Source organism: Struthio camelus, chromosome 2 (assembly GCF_040807025.1).
Source record: "Struthio camelus isolate bStrCam1 chromosome 2, bStrCam1.hap1, whole genome shotgun sequence".
NCBI lineage: Eukaryota > Metazoa > Chordata > Aves > Struthioniformes > Struthionidae > Struthio > Struthio camelus.
In genome coordinates, this window is record NC_090943.1 from 1,769,837 (window position 1) to 1,791,426 (window position 21,590).

The following is a 21,590-nucleotide window of genomic DNA, read 5'->3' on the forward strand; positions in this document are numbered from 1 at the left end:
TAAGGTTCATATTAACAGGACCTTGCAGCTACTCTGGGAATGTGACTGAGGAACCGACGGAACATCTCAAGTGCGTGTGTTGGTGGCAATGTGCTTTTGATGTGTAAATTGAACACATGAACATGAAGTTAGTATATTAAGAATATACTTTGTAGAATCCATTATACTTATGGCTGCAAAGCGTCTCTGCTTGTAATCCCTGTTTTACCACACTCATAACTTCTCAAAATATCCACCTTTGATCTGAAATTTTCCATGGTTGAGCTCTGAACAAAGTTTCTTAAGCCTTTTTTTTGTTGTTGTTGTTTTGTTTAAGTCCTTGGAAAAATCCCTCCAGCTGCTCTCTGTCTCAGGGTGAAAATTCTTACTCTTAAAAAGAATCCATGCACACTTTATTATTTGTTAAGCTAGAGTTGTGGTCTAGTAAACAGCATAACTCTAAACAGAAACGTGTTGTTTGCAATTCCATTGTTCTTAGTAATGTCTGCAAGCGAGTCTGGAGCGCAGCGCTCGGGAAGGGCCTTCCGGGAGGCTTCGGCGCCCGGGGGCTGCTCTGAAGCTCTGCGTCCACAACGCGTTTTCTTAGAGCGAGAGAGATGGGGTGTTTTCACCCGGCGCCGTTCAAAACGCAGCGCGTGCTTTTCACTCGCGTAAAGCCGGACGGAACGAAATCCCCGCAGCCCACCAAGCTCAGAAACACCATCCGAAAGGGAGACCGTCGGTGGGCGATTTGCTGCAATCTCGCTGTAATGTTGACGGCGGCGTTCCTGCCTGGGCAGCTAAACGCAGCACAGTTTCCGTGTAGATCATCCCGCTTGAGTGTCCTTCATTTGTGTCGATTGAACTTGCCTGCACAAAACATGGTATGCAGGCGGCGTGGTTACTTGTGCCGCGCTGCCGAAACCCTGAGAATCCGTGTAAAAGCCGCGCAGCAGCTCTCACCGGGGAGATCCCAGCCTGCCGAGCGGTAAGGCAGCGATAAGGCCTCCCTCGACGCGTGCCTGCACGCTGCCCTGCTCTTTCCCGGTTGAGATGCTGCAGTGGGAGCTGCATCTCTGTCCAGGGACCTCTTCTGAAACCGTTTCCTGCTCCTGCGTGTAGATACCGGTGTGCGGTGGAGCAGAGATGCTCAAACGCGGGCTGGACTAGTTAAATAGCCGGTGCGGAGGGAACCTTGCTCATTCTGCCCTCTCCCTTTGGATCCTCCGATTTTGGGTTCCTTGGCGTAGCCCTTGTTGTCTCCGTCTCTGGGGTATCGCTCAGCGCTACCTGACGGTTTTCCAGACTCTTTGCAGTCTGGATCTCCGTTAGCTCCCACAATGCCAGCACCGAACCCGAGTCAGTAAGTCCAGCAGAGCTTGTTGGCTCTTCTTCTGCCCTGACCGCCTGCTCCGCCAGCGCCGTGGGCTTCTCGCTCATGAGCGAGCTGGGCCAGAGGATGTTTCTCCTTTCTGTGAGTAGCCAAGCTTGGTCAGACAGCTCAAAGCAAATGAATAGTTCTAGCAATTCGTCCTGCTCTTGCGTGTTGTGCCCCTGTGGCTCTGAATGCCTTACCTTGCTGCTGGAGGATGTCTTGGTGCCCCATACACGCGTGTTTCCAGGCACCTCTCACAAAGCATTTTCTGTTCTTTCTGTTCCAGGTATGACACGCCAGCTTCTTCAAAGAAGAAAGTCCGCCTTAAGGATCGCAACAAGCTGTCCACCGAGGAACGGAGGAAGCTGTTTGAGCAGGAGGTGGCCCAGCGGGAGGCTCAGAAGCAGCAGCAGCAGCTGCAGAACCTGGGCATGACGTCCCCCCTTCCGTACGACTCCATGGGCTACGGCACGCCCCACCACAGCTTTATCGGCTACCCGCCTGGCTACCCCATGCAGGCCTACGTGGACCCCAGCAACCCCAACGCCGGCAAGGTGCTGCTGCCCACGCCGAGCATGGATTCGATGTGCTCACCGGCGGCCTACGAGCACCCGCAGACTTTGGTTGGGCACACGGTGGAGCCAACCTTAACGACGCCCCAGCCGGTACCAGTAGTCCAACATGTAGCAACGACGATGGAGGTTACAACTCCGCAGTATGTAGCACAAAGTGACACCGTAGTCCATCAGGAACCGAATGTGGCCGTCTTGCCCGTGCCTGCCCCGGGGCCGGTGCAGGGTCAGAGCTACGGGGTCTGGGACTCCAGCCAGCAGACTGTCGCTGTACAACAGCAGTACTCGCCAGCCCAGTCCCAGCCAGCTATATATTACCAGGGACAGACCTGTCAGACTGTTTATGGTGTGACATCCCCTTATTCGCAGACGACCCCGCCAATCGTACAGGTAATTCCCGCGAGAAAACGCTCCTGCGTTCTCCAACGCAGCGAGTCACAAAACACCAAAAAGTGGCAGCCTGCAATCTGGAAAGCTGTTTGTGCCCTTCACTAGGGTCTGTCCTGGTGGATGAGGCTACCTGGAAGCATCCTGCTTTGCACCGATATTAAGCCGTAGGATTGCTACTTAGATAATTTTCCGTCCAAGATGCTGAGAAAAGCACATTTATGCAGGTTATTTGCTGTGCACGATCTGCAATATATCTTAGTCAGTAGGACCAAGCAGTAGGTAACAGCTGGGCAGAGATTTTTTTAACCTGTTCAACGCAGGTTATTCTTTGACTGTTGATTCCAATGAACAGATATTTCTGGGTAGGAGCTTCTACCCTCAGAGAATACGGTAAAACATGAAGGTGTTAACCTTCAGTAGACTTTTAGAAACAGGGGCTGGAGCTATCCGTTCTTGAAAAGCCAGGTAGTTTCCCTTGGTTGTGAAATGAACATCTGTCCTGGGAGAGGTCTGCAGTAAAATGAGTGTCTTTAGGGGATCTGCTGCTGCAAACTGATGGCAAAGCAAGAGTGCTGAGTAACAGCAGAAGTGTGAGATATGAGTTCGTGCCATTTGTTACAGCTGAAAGCTTGCTTCAGTGGCCTGAGTTTTCATACCTATGACTTAGAAAACCAAACGAACCTTCTGTGTCGGTTCCCTTTGAATTACGCATCCCCTTCAGCCAGGCTCAGCCTGGAGCTCTGAAAAGTCACGCTTCAGTTTTTTCTTTGTGCGCTTCGTCTTCGTTAACGAGGGTGTAAGTGTTTAGCTGGACGCTATCTTGCTGATGCCTAGCTCTTCCTGAAAGTGAGGCGTAAGCAATTTTGTGACTCTTGGGATAGCAAATAGGCCAATTGTGTGTGAAGATCTCATGCCTGAATCCAGCCTGTCACTGGTTAGTACTGTTTGGTTTTCTCAAGGACGTGAAGATTTTTTTCCCCTTAATGCAGCAGTCAACTTTGTTTCCCTTGCTTTCAGTAAAATAGGGCATTACACCGAGGTGGGCACAGGCTCTTGGCATCAGGGCTGGTGCTCTCAGGTGGCGCAGAGATGATCCAATCCTCTTTTTTAAATGCCTGGCTGTCGTGCCTTGCTTCAGGGTCCGACTGCTTGCCAGACGTAGAGCCTGCCTGGCAGAGACTCCTTGAGCCGTATCCCTGCCGGGACCACCCGACCTTTTTCCCCGATCGGTTTGGTGGAGTTGCGGCGCTGGAAACACCTTGGTCTCTTCGGTGGCGCACGGATCTCCTGAGGACTGAAACGTTGTCATGTTGGCGGTGTTTGTGTTTGATGTAGGGCGTCTAGGTAAAACTCCCTATAGCTGGGTGGTTTGGTGGCTCCTCGTCATGTTGCCTTCAGAACCACGTGGAACGGTCCTTGTGGCACCGATCTTGCTGCAGCCCTGTTGGTGGTCCTTGCCTGATCCGCTGGGCACATATGGGACCTGGAGACAGCTCTGCCCTCGACTTCAGGGGGGGTCCCATCGGGTCAAGGCTCAGCAGCTTGAGCTGGTCTCTACCAGCCCGTGCTGCACAGAAGCGTACTCATCAGTGTTGCTGTTCTCACAAGAGTTGCCGTTGCTTTCAGCGTTGAGAGATGAGCTCTCGTCCCCCTTGAAATATTCAACCCATTAAAAAAAGAGAGGCCAAGGTTTCTCTTGCGGTAGAAATGCGAGTTTTCCAAGGGTGCCACATGCAGCCAGTATCTCCCGTATGTGTTGCAGCGTGTCTCGTAACGTCCTGTGCACAAGGGGAAGGAGAGAAGACCCACGTGCTTCCTTGGGATTAGCAGTGTAAGGGAGAAAGCACAGCAAGAAAAAAATACATATTTTCTCCTGTAAGTTATAACTAATAGAGCTGATGAATTTTCAGCACAGCTGTCTTTCAGTCCTTCTCAGCTGCCCAGTGGGACCATTTGAGGCAGTGCTTGAGCGGGTCCCTTCAAAGTTACCATGGTGCTTTCTGAAGTCGTCAAACAGCATAGTTAGGCATGGATGGGGGGGCTTAAATTCCTTGTGTTTATGAATTTTTCCTGCTTTTGGCTTTGAGAGTTGAAGATGTCTGTTATTGAGCTTCTGTATCCTTCTATCTCCTGTATATGAAACAGAGACCATGAAAAAGCTCCCCTGAACCTTCTGGAACATAATGTCTGAAAGGGAAATTTTCCAGGTCTTTAGGCTTTTTTCTCAAACCTTCTCCAGTCTTCATGTTTTTTGAATTGTGGACAGCTGAGAGTAGTCCAGGACGTGTTGCGGTGAGGCTAAGTGGAACAATAAAACCCTTCGAGGTCTATTTTCTCTTGCCCTCCTGGCACATCTGATGATGGGGTCAGTCTATGTGAATTCCTATTTTGTTCAGAATTGCTCTGCTTTTTCTTCTGGCATTCATTGCTTATTTGAAGTAAGGAAGGGTGAATTTCATCTGGAGGAGTAAAGGATGATATTTACCCAAAGGATGACGTAGGACTTCACCTAATACCCTTTTCTCTGCATCAGGAAGGCAGTTTTGTGCCTGATCTTTCTTTCTTTGGTGCCAAAAGGTCTTTTTACTACATACTTTGTCATTGTGTATGGTCTTCTTGGTCTCCAAGTATAGACTAGACTGTGGGCCTTTAATTGTCCTGATGAAAAGAGTAGGGGATCAAAAGCTTTAAATTCAGCAGAGGAGCAGGGCATTATCCCTTGACGAATCTTTGTTCCTCTGAAGAACGGCTGCTTTCCTACATTTTCTCTTGGACGTGGGAGATAGCGCTGGAAGCGAATGTTGCTGAGGACAGCAGCTGTCTCTTAATAGGGGATGGAGGGAGAAATCCAGTATGAGAAACGTTGGTGCTCTTTTGCTGTGCAGGCTCTGAGATGCCCACTGGCATTTGGTGCATTGGAAGTTTTATTCCTGATAACCGTGCTGGGGGCAAGAAATAGGTTGTTTTGCTCAGTGTTGCACCTTTCTTTGAGTAATGAGGGAGTAATTGGCCTCAGCAAGGAGTTTCAGTGGTTTACCCGCTTGAAAGTCTTAGATCTCTGCCCTTCAAGAAGAAATGCAGATAAGCTAACTAAAGTCCTTCCACAGTTTAAACCTTTATTTCTCGTGCTCCGTTTCAGAGTTATGCACAGCCAGGTCTTCAGTACATCCAGGGCCAGCAGATTTACACAGCTCATCCGCAGGGAGTAATAGTGCAGCCACCGACAGCAGTGACGACTATTGTAGCAGCCGGGCAGCCTCAGCCCATCCAGCAGGTAAGGCTCAGCGCGCAGGCGTGTTGGGGTGTTGGCTTGCTGTTGCTTTGCTTGATTGCTGGTGATGAGAGGAGGTGATGGTGACTCCTCGATGACACGAAAGCATTGGCAATACCAGCCAAAGGAGTTCCCGTACTGTGACGTGCTGGTACCCTTTGATCTCCAGACTGGTTGGGGGCGTCACATTGCAGATGACAAATTTTGGACGTTCTGAACCCAGGTCAGTTCCTGCCCATGTTCAGGTCTCTATCCACCAGCACTTCTGCCAGCACATCCAAGAGGGCTATATATGGGTGAGCGCAGTGATGTGTGGGAGCGCTTAGAGCTGGATGTGCAACTGAAGCCCCTGCGGCGTAAGTGGTGGCCTCTTGGGTGTTTGCATTGCGTGTGCTCCTGTGAAGGGTTTGAGAACGCTGGTGCCAAAGTGGCCGTATTCCTAAGTTCAGGATGTGAACAAGTGATGAAGAGCAAGTGAAAGACCTAATGCTTGCTGCTTCTTCGGACAACACTGAGGTCATTTTTGAGTTTTACCTTAAAGGGAAAGAGTGGTCAGTACTTCCCTGCTCAGCCATCTGAGCGACATTGCTGCTTAGGGGCTCCCTTGAACTCTGGTTGATCAGAGGCAAGGGAAGGAGAGGAAGGCTGGGGTGCTGGTTTGCGCACGCACACGGTCGCCCTGTGTAACTGGGCTCGCACCAGTACTCCAGAACGCTGTTTTTGTTCACTCTTTTTGTGGTATTTTTAGCCAGAGCTTGTGGTGACCAATAACCTCCTGGACTTGCCGCCACCATCCCCGCCAAAACCCAAAACGATCGTCCTCCCACCCAACTGGAAAACGGCCCGAGATCCAGAGGGAAAGATCTACTATTACCACGTGATAACAAGGTAAGCGTTATGATTGACTTGGATGAGTTGGATGTCTCAAGTGTGGAAGCGTGTAGGACCGAAATGGATGTAGCTGCAGTGGGAGCTGCTGGGTGCTCAGCCCTCAGCGTCTCGCCACGTACCACAAAACACGTATCAGGCAGGGCGGTTGCTCAAAACTTGTCCTTCATCCCAATAAATCTGGCCTGGGGACAGAGCTGCTTGGTGGGAGCAGAAGTACAACACACTGCACTGATGTGTTGCAAACGACTTCCTTGCAAACGGCGACTTCAGCCTCCCGCGTTTCTGAAGCTATGACACGCACTGAAGACTTCTAAATAGCGCGACACTGTCGGCCCTGAGTTGTAACTCAGCGCTACAATTTGGTGGCAAGGGGCTCTGCTTCTGGACGTCTGACCGTAAAATCCCATCAGAGCATCCCTGCAAGCAGCATCTTTCTCCCCAGCATTTTGTTCAAGCTCCGCTTATTTGTTTTCAAATCTTCTCCTGTTCTCGTTGCTCTTTTGGCTTCAAAAACATGGTTCCTTTTTCTTATCTGTCCCACCACCCTCCATGCCACGTGCCCTGCCGAAATGGCACTTCCTTCCCCGGCCCTGAGTGACACGAGCCTTGAAAGAATTAACAGATAGAGGCCTTGTATGTCTCTTGCTCTGTAAAATACCTTTGTGGCTTTGGCAGAAGCGCCAGACAAACAAGCCCCGTCTAAGGAGTCTTTTAAAGCACTTGAGAGCTTTGTGGATGGAATGGCGTATGAGTGCGACGTCCTTGGCAGCTTAGACTTGCTGTGATTAGTGGTGTGCAGCATCAAAGATTTTTTTTTTTTGCCCACCCTCACTTTTTCCATCTTTAAGCCTCTGGTCTATTCTTGAGCGAGAAAGAAGAAGAAATTCAGTTTCCTAGCTGGGTGCTCAGTGCTTTACCCATGCTTTTGTGATCTGTTCTTTAAGGTATGCTGTTTTTGGATCAGTGCCTATGAACGTATCTAAAAGGAATAGCATGAATTTTACACCATGAAAAAGGATTTTCTTTTTTTTAATTTCAAACTTCAAGAGAGACCTGTATGGGAGTTCACCTTCCTGAAGGGTTAAGCTTGAGTTTTTTCAATATCTTGATGTGGCTTAAGAAGGATTGTTGCTTGTATTCATTTTCTCTGCATCAATTGACCTTTTCCATCTCCTGTTAGTTGATACTTTTTCCTGCAACCTTAAAAGTCAGAGTTGCACCAACGGCAAAACAGGAGATCTTCCAAGCCCCAGGAAAGGAAGAAAACATTTATATTGAGCAAGGATTCGTGCTGTGGTTTGGCAGTCTCCCTATAAAATGAGGAGACGCGACTGAGCCTTACCTGTTGCTGAGGAACACCTCCTTCATGAACCTTCTACCGCCACCTGAGACGCCGTTAGCTGAATATAGTTAATCTTGAACTTTTCAGAGGCATACCTGCTGGAAGAGCTCTGTAAATCCTTCTTCTAGTTGCGTGTCTTAAGATAGGGCAATACAGCAGGCGAAAAGAAATCTTACTTGTCAATACACTTTTCTTATTTTAATATTTTAATTACTTTCCAATCAAATAAAGTGCGGTTGTCTGCCCTCAGCAATATTCAGTAGCATCTGGAGTATTAAGTACTATGCCGAAAAACACAACAGGCTGGTTGAAACAAGCAGACTTTCATTTTTCCCCCCACAGTTTTCCCTGAAAAAGAAAAAGCCTTGGAGTGGGAAAGCGTTTCTGACTCTGGGTCGGGAAACCCGAGAAAATCAAACCAGCAACTCCTTTTGATGCAGGCTTTCAGGTTTTCTTTGTATTGCATGGAAAGCCCCTGGCTCTACAAAGCTACTGAGTTAGAGACGGAAAATAGTTGCTGTGTTAGGTCACCTCTGCACCCGACAGGGGCTGGTGAAGATCAGCTCTTCGCATCCCTGTTGTTTAGTCTGCTCTTCAGCGATTCCCGTTATCTGATGGGGAGTCCGTACTGGCCCTGCAGTACCGTACCAAAATTGCGCAAAGACAACGATCTGTCCTGCTGTTCCTAGTTTCCCCTGGCTTTCTCCTTCCCTGACATCCATTCATGCTCCCTGGCACCAGCCTGTCTTTGCTCTCGATGCTGATGGCCACCCGCTTTCCTCCTTTCAGCAGCTGTCCTCTCCTCCAGGGTTAGCAGCACAAACACCTTTGCTGGCTTGTTTGTTTTCCCGCCTTGAGAGATTTTAGACCAAATCTCTCCATCCTCTCCCTCTTTGAGTATGGTACGTCTCGCGCCTAAGCAAGCTACGTTGGCTTCTTCCGTCTCCGAGATGCTTCTGCTGGACTGGTGCCTCCCTTTGTGCCATGCGCTTTGCCAGGGAGAGCTCCTCTAAGCTCTTAGCTTGCTACTAGAACAACGTTTATCCTTATTTAAGGTACGGATGAGCTTCGTGTCATCAGTCCATTGATCATTTCAGGCAGTTGCTCGTTCTTGTTGCTTTTCTCAAAATCTTTGGTCGGTATCCTTCCAGTGATGAGATGCCTGTTGGTCTGAGGTGCTGTCTGACCTTACTTCTGGAGAAAAGAGTACTTTCCCCAAGGTCTCTGATGTGATGTCTGCTGTCTTTCCACATCAAAAACGTGCTGCTTCTGCCTGCTACCACAGTGCTCTGAAAATTCCCGTGTCCTTTCCTGCCTCAGCGTTGCTGCTGTCCAGGCCCTTCCCTTGCAGGGACTCCGTGAGGGGACTTTGCTCCCAGGAGCGTCAGCGTGGATAGCTTTACGCTGGGGCTCCTTTATGTCGTGCCTGTGACTAACTTCCCTTGATCGCGGTGTGAGTGTCACCAGTGATAGAAAATCATGCAAATTCCCTTTTTTATAAGATGGAGGTTTTTCTTGCTTGGCTTTAGCCATCTGAAACTTAGCAGCCTGCTCTAAACGCATCATCCCAGTGTCCTGTCTATTAACAGAGAGACAGGGCCGTTCGCTACACCCATGTTACGAGTTTAGATGACCGTCATCGGCCACATGGCTCAATCCGTGGTGTGAACAGCGCGAGGCAGCTCGGCTTCAGGGAGAAGCAACAGCACACCCCGAAGCACGTCTCTTCTCCGCTGTACCAGCACAGCGGCTTGGGAGACGAATCACACGTGGGTGCTGATCCTGCTAGCAAATAAGCCGGTGCTTATTGTAGGGTTACTTTTAAATGGGTGACCGCGGTCTGTCTTTCTCCAGGCAAACCCAGTGGGATCCTCCTACTTGGGACAGCCCCGGGGACGACGCCAGCCTTGAACACGAAGCTGAAATGGACCTGGGGACCCCAACGTACGACGAGAACCCGATGAAGGTAAGCACGGGGTCACCGCTCGCATCCGTCTGGCAGGCCGAGCGGACGGTTGGGCGTCCCGTCCGGCAGAGCCCTGCTGCGAGTGTGCCAACCCCGGGTTGCTGTTGAGATGACCTGAAATAAGCCCTAAAGACTGAATTGACCGTTCAGCCGTTGGCTTTTTGTGCTTCAGTAGCAGTAAAGGGTTAAAGAAATTGTTCTTCTCTTGGCACTGGGAAGTATCTGAGGCTTCTCCCGGCATGTGAAGGTTTCCCAGAAGTCTGGGGAGCCCCCGTAGTCCCCACGCTGCCTGGTAGCCCCTTCAGAAGAGCTGCTCCTTGTCACGGCCAGCGTTTCGCTGGTAGATCTGCTGGAAAAAAGAGTTGGGCAGAGATTTCCATGCCGCTCTCACCTCTTCTTCCTTCCGGGACGGAGTGACCCACGCCGGGTTGTTAAAGACCCTCGCGCTCCTTACATGGGGCAGCAGGTACATCTCGCCGCTCGGTCCGTGCCTATTGCTTCGCAGCTGAATGCAGAATTATTTGGTCGCTGAGGAGACTCCTAAACGCGTGTGCGTCTTGGGATTTCGGAGGCTTGTTGAATTTTTTTGGAGTGATCTTTGGGCATGCCTTCGGTCGCGTGCAGGGTGTTTCCAGCCTGACCTTGCACTACGCTGCTTTGGCAGATACCTCACTCCGTCGCGCTTCGTGGAAGCATTAAGAGCCCAGGAAGCTCGCGAAGCTTTGCGAAGCCTCCAAATCACTCAGACTGGAAGAAGGACAAATATTTGTATTTTGCCTGTTTTATGCAGTGCAAAGGGTTTGCCCTATGTTTGCAAACAGTTCCTAATCGCTTCCCGTTTATCCGCGCTTGCCTGCTGCTTCAGTGTGCAGGTTGCAAATTGTATTTGAAAAATTCTGGCATGCAAAGCAAGCCACGGTTTCTGCTGAAACTGAATACAGACAGCTCAAGTTTGTGTAAGATATTTATTAAACAGAGCTTCATTTTAGCATTTAAGACTAGGTCTTATTAAACAGGAACAGCTGTAAAGTGCATCGAGGGGGATTTGCTGGTGTGGCTGTAAGAGCGAAGCCTCTGTGATGTGGACTAGCCTAAAGATGCTTGAGAATATCCCTTGGAAGAGGCTCTTGGGACTGAGAATAAGGCCTGGCTCTTCTCCTGAAGGAGAAAATACGATAGTGCTTGTCCCTTGCAGCTTGGGAGCCTTTTACTTACCGACTTTAAAGGTCCCGGTGGCGCCAGCCTGGCAAGTGCAAAGGAAGCAGGAGGAAAAGATGCTTTCTCTTGTAAACACAAGGAGGCCGGGTCTGTACTAGGATTAACGGAGGAACAAATGCCGGTGGCTCTTTTGTACGGCCGGGCCCGCTCGCTCGGGCTCAGGTTGGCCGCGGCAGACCCGATGCGTTAGCCCCGGGCCAGGTTAGATACCCAGAGCAGAAAGCTCCTGCATCCGCCGGGCTGAAACGTGCCGTGCGCTGGCGTTGCAGCGGCGCGACCTTGCCGGGCGACGGCCTTCCTACCTTCTCCGTCTTCTGCATCGCCAATGCGGACGCCGAGGAGCTCGGCGTCGCGGGAGAGTCCCGCTTGCCGCCTCTGCCGGCGGCTTGCGCTGCTCCGGCAGTCTCTGCTGGCACGGCTGGCGGGGGAAAAAACACCCTTCTGGGATCTCCAGCTGGCCAAAACCCGACTCTCCGGTGCCAAACCGTGTAGACGCTTCGTCCGGCTCTCGCCTCGCGCAGTCTCATTCCTCAGATGTCTTGCCGCGACGGACGGACCGACAGCTGCTGGCGGCTATTCCTGGCTCGCGCAGGCTGCTGAGCCCCGGCGGCGCCGCGCGACACCTGCGCCCGCCGGGTTTGGTTTCCTCCGGAGCGTCACCCGGCCGGTGACTTCTTCGACCTCTCCGAGCCCTCGCTTGCTCGGCTGGTCGTTCCGCCCTGGACGTGGCAGCGGGGCTGAGGTCCGTGCAGTCGGTGCCGCCCGTAAGCCCGCCTCGGGTTTGCACGTGCATCGGACGGTGCCTGGATTTAGGGGGAGGCGCGAGAGAGGTACAAACGCGCGGTCCTTGCTGCCCCCTCGGCCTGAAAGCCCGGCTCCGACCCGCTCTGCGCCCGCTGCGCTGGAAGAGGCGGCGGCGGGGCGGGCGTCGCGCTCGGCTGCAAGGGCTTAGGTCTGTTTTGGGCGCGCGTCGCTGCCGGCGTCCGATAGCGTTCGCCGCCGTCTTCTCTAAAACGCGACGCGGCCCGTTGCCGCCCGTTGCATCGTTTCCTCCAAGCGAAGACAAAAGACGGTAACTCCTGCCTGGCGCTGCCCCGACTCGCCCCGGAGAAGCTCGTTCAAGACGCGTCGGTGCCGCCTTACACCTGGCCCGGGCGCTCTGCGGCGACGGCGCCTTTGACCCGGCCGAGCGAAGACGCTCGGAAAAACCGCGCCGGAAGAGCCCCTCGCTCCCGCCGCGCTCCCGGCGGAGCGGCGTCGGCAGCTCGCCCGGACCCGGGGCATCCCCACGTCCTTCCCAGCCGCTGGAGCTGAGCTCTGCGCCGGCTGCCCGCGCCAGCGCCCTCCACTGGCTGCGCCGTCGCGGGGCTTAGGGACAAGTCTCGGCTTAAAGCCGCTTCCGGGCCCGGCTCGAGCCGCTGCCGCTCGCCTCTTGCCCGTTGGCGACGTCGGGAGCGCTCGCGCCGGTCGGCCGCGCTCGGCAGAGCCCGCGGCGCCGAGGCGGCCGCCTTGTTTCGGCCCGGCGCTTCGTTTCGTCGCCGGGTTTTTCAGCCACGGGCGCGAGTTCCTCTCCGAGATTCAGGCCTCGGCAGGACGGAAGTTGGCTTTTCTCCGTGTCCGCGGCGTCCGAACCGAGGAATAACCCAGTGCGGGCGGACGCGGAGACGCTCCCGCGTTAGAGCGGAGGCGGGAAAGGAGAGGGAAGGGGTAAAAAAGCGACGGTTGCTAAATCAGCTCGGCCCTCTCGTGCCCACCGCGAGCCGGCAGGTCCAGGTTTTCCAACGCTTAAAAATTTTCTAACGTCTTATTATTATTTTTTTTTTTTAATTTTTCCCCTCCTCTCCAGTCTTCCAAAAAGCCCAAGACGGCCGAGGCGGACACGTCGAGCGAGCTGGCAAAGAAGAGCAAAGAAGTGTTCAGGAAAGAGGTGAGTGTCGCCGGGGCGGTCGAACCGCGGGGCTCGGCGCCGCCGCTCGCTCGACCCCCGGCCAAGTCACCGCCGGGGCAGCCCCGGAGCCGAGCTGGCCCTCGCTGACCCGTTGCCCGGGTCGCCGGCGGCCGCCGCGGCTCGCCTCCTCCGCAGATGTCGCAGTTCATCGTGCAGTGCCTGAACCCCTACCGCAAGCCCGACTGCAAGGTGGGAAGGATCACCACCACGGAGGACTTCAAGCACTTGGCGCGCAAGGTAGGCCTCGGCCTGGGCGGCGGGCCGAGCCCCGACGGGGAGAGCCCCTTTTCGCTAGCTCTCCCGTTTCCTGGGCCGTCTCCTTTGACGCCAACGGAGGGGGGAAAATCGCGGCCGTTCCGAAGAGTCGGCTTGAGTGAAGGTGCTAGGAGAGGGAACGGCCGAGGGTTATCTCACGCGCGGGGAGGAAATCCCTGCTGGCGCTTGGGTGGCCCCAGCCTGTGGTGGCTGGTGTGGTGGCCAGGACCTTGGCTGACGGTGGCTGGCGTAGTGGCCAGCACCTTGGCCTGTGGTAGCCAACGTCGTGGCCAGGACCTTGGCTGACGGTGGCTGCCGTGGCGGCCAGGACCTTGGCCTGCGGTAGCCAACGTCGTGGCCAGGACCTTGGCCCGTGGTGGCTGGTGTGGTGGCCAGGACCTCAGTCCATGGTGGCCGGCTTGGTGGCCAGGACCTCAGTCCATGGTGACTGGCATGGTGGCCAGGTCCTTGGCCTACGGTTGCCAGCGCAGCGGCCAGGAGCTCAGTCCGTGGTGGCTGGCATGGTGGCTAGGACCTCAGCCCATGGTGGCTAGTGTGGTGGTCAGGACTTCAGCCCGTGGTGGCCAGGGCGTCAGCCCATGGTGGCCGGTGTGTTGGCCAGGACCTTGGCCCGCAGTAGCCAGCACAGAGGCCAGGACCTTTGCCCGCAGTGGCTGGTGTGGTGGCCAGGACCTCAGCCCGTGGTGGCTGGTGTGGTGGTCAGCACCTCAGCCCATGGTGACTGGCATGGTGGCCAGGTCCTTGGCCTATGGTTGCCAGCGCAGCGGCCAGGACCTCAGCCCATGGTGGCTGGCGTGGTGGCCAAGACCTCAGCCCATGGTGGCTGGCGTGGTGGCCAGGACCTCAGCCCATGGTGGCTGGTGTGTTGGCCAGGACCTTGGCCCGCAATAGCCAGCACAGGGGCCAGGACCTTGACCCACAGTGGCTGGTGTGGTGGCCAGGACCTCAACCCATGATGGCTGGTGTGGTGGTCAGGACCTTGGCCCACAGTGGCTGGTGTGGTGGCCAGGACCTCAACCCATGATGGCTGGTGTGGTGGTCAGCACCTCAGCCCATGGTGGCTGGCATGGTGGCCGGGACCTTGGCCCGCAGTAGCCAGCACAGGGGCCAGGACCTCAGCCCATGGTAGCCAACTTGGCAGCCCGGACCTCGGCCCGCGGTAGCCAACGTGGCGGCCAGGCCCTCGGCCCCGGCGGCCTGACCTCGCTCTCCCTTCGCAGCTCACTCACGGCGTCATGAACAAGGAGCTGAAATACTGCAAGAACCCCGAGGATCTGGAGTGCAACGAGAACGTGAAACACAAAACCAAGGAGTACATTAAGAAATACATGCAGAAATTTGGGGCCATCTACAAACCCAAAGAGGACACGGACTTGGAATGACCTCGGCCACTAACTTTTTTTGGGGTGCGAATCGGGCCCGGCTGGGAGCCGCCGGGGGCCAATCCTGCCCCGCTCCCCAGCCTCGCAGCTGGCCGGCTCTGCTGGGACTCTCGCTTTAGACACCAACCTGTGAATTTTTACCGAAAGCGAGCTATTTCCCCCCAAGAAGTGAAGCGGGGCGGGGGGGGGGGTTGGAGAAACGCGCGGCGGGGAGCCGCGTCCCCGCTCGCGGGCGAACCTGGGTGCCCACTCCGGCGGTGCTGTTCGGCGCGCGCGCCTCTCGCGTCACCGAGATCTGTATTATATTTTAACGTATATGTGAATATATTGATAATTTTTTTTTTGTTTCGTTTTGGTTTTTTTTGGGGGGGGGGGGGTTTTTTTTTTTGGTTGGTTGGTTTGTTTTTTCCCGCCTGCCCCCTCCGCTTTTAGCCCAACACGTGCCGATGTCACGGGAACACTTTGTAAGGATAGTTTCGGTTTTTCTGGGTTTTTTTTTTGTTTCGTTTTTGTTTCGTTCCGCGAGGTTTAATCTGTTATCATGTAAATATTCAGGAGCGGGCCACCTCGGCATTGCCGGCAGGCCTCGTGCTATGTTGATAAGATTGATTTTACTGCTTAAATCATTTTACTTTATCCAATTTTTACTGAACTTTTTATGTAAAAAAGAAAAAAAAATTTAGAAAAAAAAAATAAAATGAAATCCAAGACCGTAGGCGGCCTGCGAAGCGCTTCGGCACGGCGGGAGGGTGCCGGGGAAGGGGCGGCGGGGGACAGCCGGGTCGCGCCCGGCGCCGTGTCCCTCGACGTCCCCTCGTCCGCGCCGGCCCCGAAGCTCCTGCTGGCGCCTCGACGGAGAACGCGCCAACTCGTGACGCTGGTGCGCCCAAAAATCCACCCTCCCTCCCCACCCCCCTCAAATCCACCCCCCCCAAAACAGCCGGTGCGGGTTAAAAAAATAATAATAATAAAAACCCGACCTCCCCCCCCCCCACCTCCCCCTCCCCAAACCCTCCTAAAAAAGTACAAAACGGGCGTTAAAACCGGAGGCGGCGCTCAGACGAGGGAGCTGGCGTCGGCGGGGGCGGCCAGGCGCTCGGCCGCGTCCGGCCGGCCGATGGCGGCCAGCGCCTGGGCCAGCGCCTCCACGGTGGCGCCCTCGGCGGCCGCCCAGGTGGCGAGCAGGGTGCGGGCGGGCGCCTGGCCCCGGGCGAAGGTGCCCACGGCCTCGTCCTCGTAGCCCAGGCGGGCGGCCAACGCGCGCCAGTCGCCGCCGCTCTCCAGCAGCCGCTCGAGCTCCTCGCGCCGCGCAGCCGGCACCGCGCCGTACAGCCGCCCCTCGGGTCGGGGTGCTGCCGGGGGGGGGGGCACGCGGGTGCTCGTGGGACGGGTGCTCGGCGCCATCCGGGGCTCCCCAGGTCATGGGTGCTCCCCAACCCCTTCCAGATGCTCCCCAGGTCATGGGTGCTCCCAGGGATGTGGGTGTTCCCCAAACCCATCTAGCTTCTTCCCAGGACATGGGTGCTCCCAGGGATGTGGGTGTTCCCCAAACCCATCTAGCTTCTCCCCAGGTCATGGGTGCTCCCAGGGACGTGGGTGTTCCTCAACCCCATCTAGCTTCTCCCCAGGACATGGGTGCTCCCAGGGATGTGGGTGTTCCCCAAACCCATCTAGCTTCTTCCCAGGACATGGGTGCTCCCAGGGATGTGGGTGCTCCCCAACCCCATCTAGCTTCTTCCCAGGACATGGGTGCTCCCAGGGATGTGGGTGTTCCCCAGGGACGTGGGTGCTCCCCAACCCCATCTAGCTTCTTCCCAGGACATGGGTGCTCCCAGGGATGTGGGTGTTCCCCAACCCCTTCCAGATGTTCCCCAAGACATGGGTGCTCCCAGGGATGTGGGTGTTCCCCAGGGACGTGGGTGTTCCCCAACCCCATCTAGCTTCTCCCCAGGACATGGGTGCTCCCAGGGATGTGGGTGTTCCCCAACCCCATCCAGATGCTCCCTAGGACATGGGTGCTCCCAGGGATGTGGGTGTTCCCCAAACCCATCTAGCTTCTTCCCAGGACATGGGTGCTCCCAGGGATGTGGGTGCTCCCCAACCCCATCTAGCTTCTTCCCAGGACATGGGTGCTCCCAGGGATGTGGGTGTTCCCCAGGGACGTGGGTGTTCCCCAACCCCATCTAGCTTCTCCCCAGGACATGGGTGCTCCCAGGGACGTGGGTGTTCCCCAAACCCATCTAGCTTCTCCCCAGGACATGGGTGCTCCCAGGGATGTGGCTGCTCCCCAACCCCTTCCAGATGTTCCCCAAGACATGGGTGCTCCCAGGGATGTGGGTGTTCCCCAGGGACGTGGGTGTTCCCCAACCCCATCTAGCTTCTCCCCAGGACATGGGTGCTCCCAGGGATGTGGGTGTTCCCCAACCCCATCTAGCTTCTCCCCAGATCATGGGTGCTCCCAGGGACGTGGGTGCTCCCCAACCCCATCTAGCTTCTCCCCAGGACATGGGTGCTCCCAGGGATGTGGGTGTTCCCCAACCCCTTCCAGATGTTCCCCAAGACATGGGTGCTCCCAGGGATGTGGGTGTTCCCCAGGGACGTGGGTGTTCCCCAACCCCATCTAGCTTCTCCCCAGGACATGGGTGCTCCCAGGGATGTGGGTGTTCCCCAACCCCATCTAGCTTCTCCCCAGGACATGGGTGCTCCCAGGGACGTGGGTGCTCCCCAACCCCATCTAGCTTCTCCCCAGGACATGGGTGCTCCCAGGGATGTGGGTGTTCCCCAACCCCTTCCAGATGTTCCCCAAGACATGGGTGCTCCCAGGGATGTGGGTGTTCCCCAGGGACGTGGGTGCTCCCCAACCCCATCTAGCTTCTCCCCAGGTCATGGGTGCTCCCAGGGATGTGGGTGCTCCCCAACCCCATCTAGCTTCTCCCCAGGTCATGGGTGCTCCCAGGGACGTGGGTGTTCCCCAACCCCATCTAGCTTCTCCCCAGATCATGGGTGCTCCCAGGGACGTGGGTGCTCCCCAACCCCATCTAGCTTCTCCCCAGGACATGGGTGCTCCCAGGGACGTGGGTGTTCCCCAACCCCATCTAGCTTCTCCCCAGATCATGGGTGCTCCCAGGGACGTGGGTGCTCCCCAACCCCATCTAGCTTCTCCCCAGGACATGGGTGCTCCCAGGGATGTGGGTGTTCCCCAACCCCTTCCAGATGCTCCCCAGGACATGGGTGCTCCCAGGGACGTGGGTGTTCCCCCGGTCATGGGTGTCCCCAACCCCATCCAGCTGTTCCCCTGGATATGGGTACTCCTGGGACATGGGTGCTCCTCAACCCTGTTCACATGCTCCCCAGGACACAGGTACCCCCAACCCCATCCAGCTGCTCCCTAGGAACATGGTTGCACCCCCCCCACCCCGAAACGGGTGCCGGAGCAAAGGCTCACCCTTGCTGAGCTGGTGGGGCTCCTGCAGGCTGTGGGTGTCGAGGAAGACGCCGCTGTCACTGTGCAGCTTCTCGCCCTCGGGCACCGCCGTGCCCAGCTCCCCGGCCCGCGCTTTGGCCAACTGCTGCTTCTGCTTGCAGGTGTGCCAGCTGCGGGGACAGCGCCGTCCGTCACCCGCGCCGCCCCCCTGCCCGGACACCTGGGTCCCGTGCGCCCCGTTGGCGTGCACCTACCACTTGAAGGCCACGTAGGCCAGCAGCCCCACCACCACGGCGGCCAAGATGGAGCAGTAGACGGGGATGATGTTCTTGCCGGCGTCCTCGGGCGCCGGCGGCCCAAAGTCGGCGCCGGCGGCCGAGGCGTTGGGCGCCGCGCTGCCCTCGCCGGGTGCCGCCGCTTCGCCCGGCTGCCCCTCGACGCGCTTGAGCATCGGCAGGTCCTTCTCTGCGCGGAGGCGGCCGGCGCCGTTGAGGGCGGCCGCCCGTGCCTCAGTTTCCCCCCCCCCCACTCCTCCCCTTGCCGCCCGCGCTTACCCATGCAGAGGGTGTCGGAGCGGGGGCCGCAGGCGCGCAGCATCACCTCGCCGGCGGCGCAGCCCGGCTGGCAGGGTCGGCACCGCTCCGCTGCGCTGCTCACCGCCGAGAAGGTCCGGTCTGCCGCGCGCGGCGTGGGGGAGACGGAGCGGGGAGAGGGCTGAGCCGCAGCGGTTTGGGGGTCGGGTGGCGGTGGTGATGGGGGGGGGTTGTATTTATTTTTGTTAAGGGGAGGGGGGGAAGCGTTTAGGCACTCACTCTCGCGGCAGGGCTCGCACTGCGTGTCGGCGAGGCCGCAGGGCACGGCCACGCCGAAGCCCGGCGGGCAGGCGGCGCAGCACCGGCCGGCCGCCGTGTACGAGCCGCTCGCGCACTCCCGGCCGCGCGCCGGCACCTGCGGGAGGGGGCGAGACAGAGCCGGGGGGGTCGGGGAAGGTGGGCCGAAGGGGAAACCGAGGCAGCGGCGGCGGGGAGGGAGGGCGAGAGCTGCCGACGGCGAGGCGTCGCGTCGAGAGGGCCGGCGGCGCGCCCGGGGCGGCGCGAGCACGCGCGTGCCGCCGGGGCAGGCGAGAAAAGACGGGATTAACAAAAATCTTTAAAAAAAAATAATTTTTAAAAATATTTTTAAAAATTTCAAAAGTTTACATTTTTTAAAATAATAATAAAAAAATTTAAACATTTTAAAAAGTAAAAATTTAAAAAGTTTTAAAAATAAAAGTTAAAAAATTACACCCCCCCCCTCCCCCCCCCCCCCCCCCAAAATCGCCTTGCGTGTGTCTCGCCCTCCGCCTTCGAGGATGCCGAAGGAGCCAAGGGCGCCGGCGGGGAGAAAGGCGGCTTTTAGACGGCCTGACCGCAGAATTGCCGAGAACCGGCTGCATAAAAATGTTAATTCCAGCCCGGGGGGGAAAAAAAAAAAGAAAAAAGGAAAGAAAAAAATGTGTTCCACATTAATCCCGACGCGAAACTCCGCCGCCGAGAACGGCAGGGGCGGGATTTGCCCCCGCCGCCGCCGGGCGACACCGCGGCGCTCCCCCCCCCCCCCCCCCCAAAAAACAGCCCCCCTCGGGGGGGGGCAGGTGGGGTTTGGTCCCCCCCTCCCCCCCGCTCTCAGCCCGCACTGACCTGCGCGGGGCAGAGCTGCAGCACGACGAGGAGGCAGAGCGGAGCCCGGCACCGCGGCCGCATCTCGGTACCGGCACCGGCACCGCGGCCGGCACCGGGACGCGAACCCGCGGCGCCGCCTCGCCTGCGCGGAGCGCTCGGTGACGCCCCCGGGTGCGGCGCCGCTCCGTCCCGCTCGGCTCCGCTCGGCTCCGCTCGGCCCGGTTCGGCTCCGCTCGGCCCGGTTCGGCTCCGCTCGGTCCGTTCGGCTCCGCTCGGCTCCGCTCGGCCCGGTTCGGCTCCGCTCGACTCCACTCGGCCCGGTTCGGCTCCGCTCGACTCCGCTCGGTCCGGTTCGGCTCCGCTCGGTCCGGTTCGGCTCCGCTCGACTCCGCTCGGCCCGGTTCGGCTCCGCTCAGCCCCGTTCGGCACCGCTCGGCACCGCTCGGTCCGGTTCGGCTCCGCTCGGCTCCGCTCTTCTCCACTCGGCCCTGTTCGGCTCCGCTCGGTCCCCTCGTCCCGGTTCGGCTCGGCTCGGTTCGGCCCCGCTCCGCTCCGCTCCTCTCCTCTCGGCCCGGTTCGGCTCCGCTCGGCCCCGCTCCGCTCCTCTCCTCTCCTCTCGGCCCGGTTCGGCTCCGCTCGGCTCGGCCCCGGCCCCGGGCGCGGCTCGCTCCGGGCCCGGGAAGGGGCGGGGCGCCGCCACCATTGGCTGCGGGTGGCGAGGCGGGGGCGGGGCTTGTCTTGGCCCCGCCCCCCTCGGCGCCTCGGCTCGGCTCGGTTCGGTTCGGTTCGGGTGGGTCAGTTCGGTCCCGGCCGGGCTGATTTGGTTCACACCGGATCGGATCGAGCGGCAGCGGGTTGGTTCGGTTCGGTGCGGATCGGGTCGGTTCAGCTCACACCGGCCCGGTTCGGATCGCCTGGATCCGTTCGGTTCAGACCGGATGGAATCAGTTCCGTTCGGTTCCGTTCGGATCGGATCGGTTCAGTTTGCATCGGTTCAGACGGGACCAGTTCAATGTGATCCAGAGCGGGCCAGTTCAGGACCGTTCCCGCCAGACTGGTACCGTTCGGGTCAGATCGGTCTGGATCAGATCGGTTCGGTTCGGTTCACACTGGGTCAGTGCAGATTGGTCCAGATCGGTTCCGTTCGGTTCCAGCCGGCTCAGATCGGTGGGGGTCAGTTCAAATCCAACTGGTTCGGTTCGCTTCGGATCGGTCCCGATCAGATCGGTTCCGTTCAGACGGGATCAGCTGGGAGCGGAGCAAAGCGCTCCAGTTTGGCTCGTACGGGATCGGACTGGGACGATTCGCAGCGGTTCGGTTCAGATCCGATCGGATCAGAGCAGTTTGCTTCCCGATCGGGTCCCTTCCGACCGGATTCGTTGAGCTCAGCTCAGATCGGAGAGTTTTGGGGTTCAGTCCGGTTCAGATCGGATCGCTTCAGGTCAGATCAGGGTCAGTTTGGGCCGCTTCGGATCGGATCGGATCCGGTCAGATTCCAGCCCGATCCGTTCAGGTCGGGTCAGACCGGTTCAGTTTGGCTCCAGCCAGTTCAGTTTGGGTCGAATTCGCCGCAGTTCGGTTCACGTCGGCTCGGATCCGCATCCGGATCGCTTCGGATCGCATCAGTTCGGACGGGATGCCGTCGGCTCCGATCGGACCGGCTCGATTCGGGTCGCTTCGGATCAGATCAGTTTGGACAGGATGCCGTCGGCTCCGATCGGACCGGATCGATTCAGATCACTTCGGATCGGATCAGTTCGGAGGACGGGATGCCGTCGGCTCTGATCGGACCGGATCGATTCGGATCACTTCGGATCGCATCAGTTCAGACGGGATGCCGTCGGCTCTGATCGGACCGGATCGATTCGGGTCGCTTCGGATCGGATCAGTTCGGA

General features: G+C 57.4%; 2 protein-coding genes across 3 annotated transcripts in view; one reads left to right on the top strand and one right to left on the bottom strand.

Annotated features, from left to right (window-relative positions):
• Nucleotides 1–15,493, top strand: part of SETD2 (SET domain containing 2, histone lysine methyltransferase) — a 73,830-nt gene extending 58,337 nt beyond the window's left edge. The window contains exons 16-22 of one of the 2 annotated variants that reach the window (XR_011139485.1): nucleotides 1,641–2,316; nucleotides 5,456–5,590; nucleotides 6,336–6,475; nucleotides 9,675–9,786; nucleotides 12,851–12,931; nucleotides 13,088–13,189; nucleotides 14,449–15,267. Coding sequence is in view for 1 of the 2 variants with exons in the window: in XM_068934038.1 (XP_068790139.1) it covers nucleotides 1,641–2,316; nucleotides 5,456–5,590; nucleotides 6,336–6,475; nucleotides 9,675–9,786; nucleotides 12,851–12,931; nucleotides 13,088–13,189; nucleotides 14,449–14,610 (1,408 nt within the window). In the remaining variant the exon portion in view is untranslated. Of the gene's footprint in view, nucleotides 1–1,640; nucleotides 2,317–5,455; nucleotides 5,591–6,335; nucleotides 6,476–9,674; nucleotides 9,787–12,850; nucleotides 12,932–13,087; nucleotides 13,190–14,448 lie in introns of both variants that reach the window. The other variant, XM_068934038.1, reaches the window with a different exon arrangement.
• Nucleotides 15,494–15,499: 6 nt separating this feature from the next.
• Nucleotides 15,500–19,843, bottom strand: LOC138066251 (death domain-containing membrane protein NRADD-like). Its single transcript, XM_068934039.1, has 6 exons — nucleotides 19,714–19,843; nucleotides 18,847–18,982; nucleotides 18,589–18,708; nucleotides 18,289–18,499; nucleotides 18,056–18,204; nucleotides 15,500–15,962 (listed from the first exon to the last, which is right to left on the bottom strand). The coding sequence occupies exons 1-6, from the start codon at nucleotides 19,774–19,776 to the stop codon at nucleotides 15,667–15,669; spliced, it is 975 nt and encodes a 324-aa protein (XP_068790140.1). The 5' UTR covers nucleotides 19,777–19,843; the 3' UTR covers nucleotides 15,500–15,666.
• Nucleotides 19,844–21,590: the final 1,747 nt, after the last annotated feature.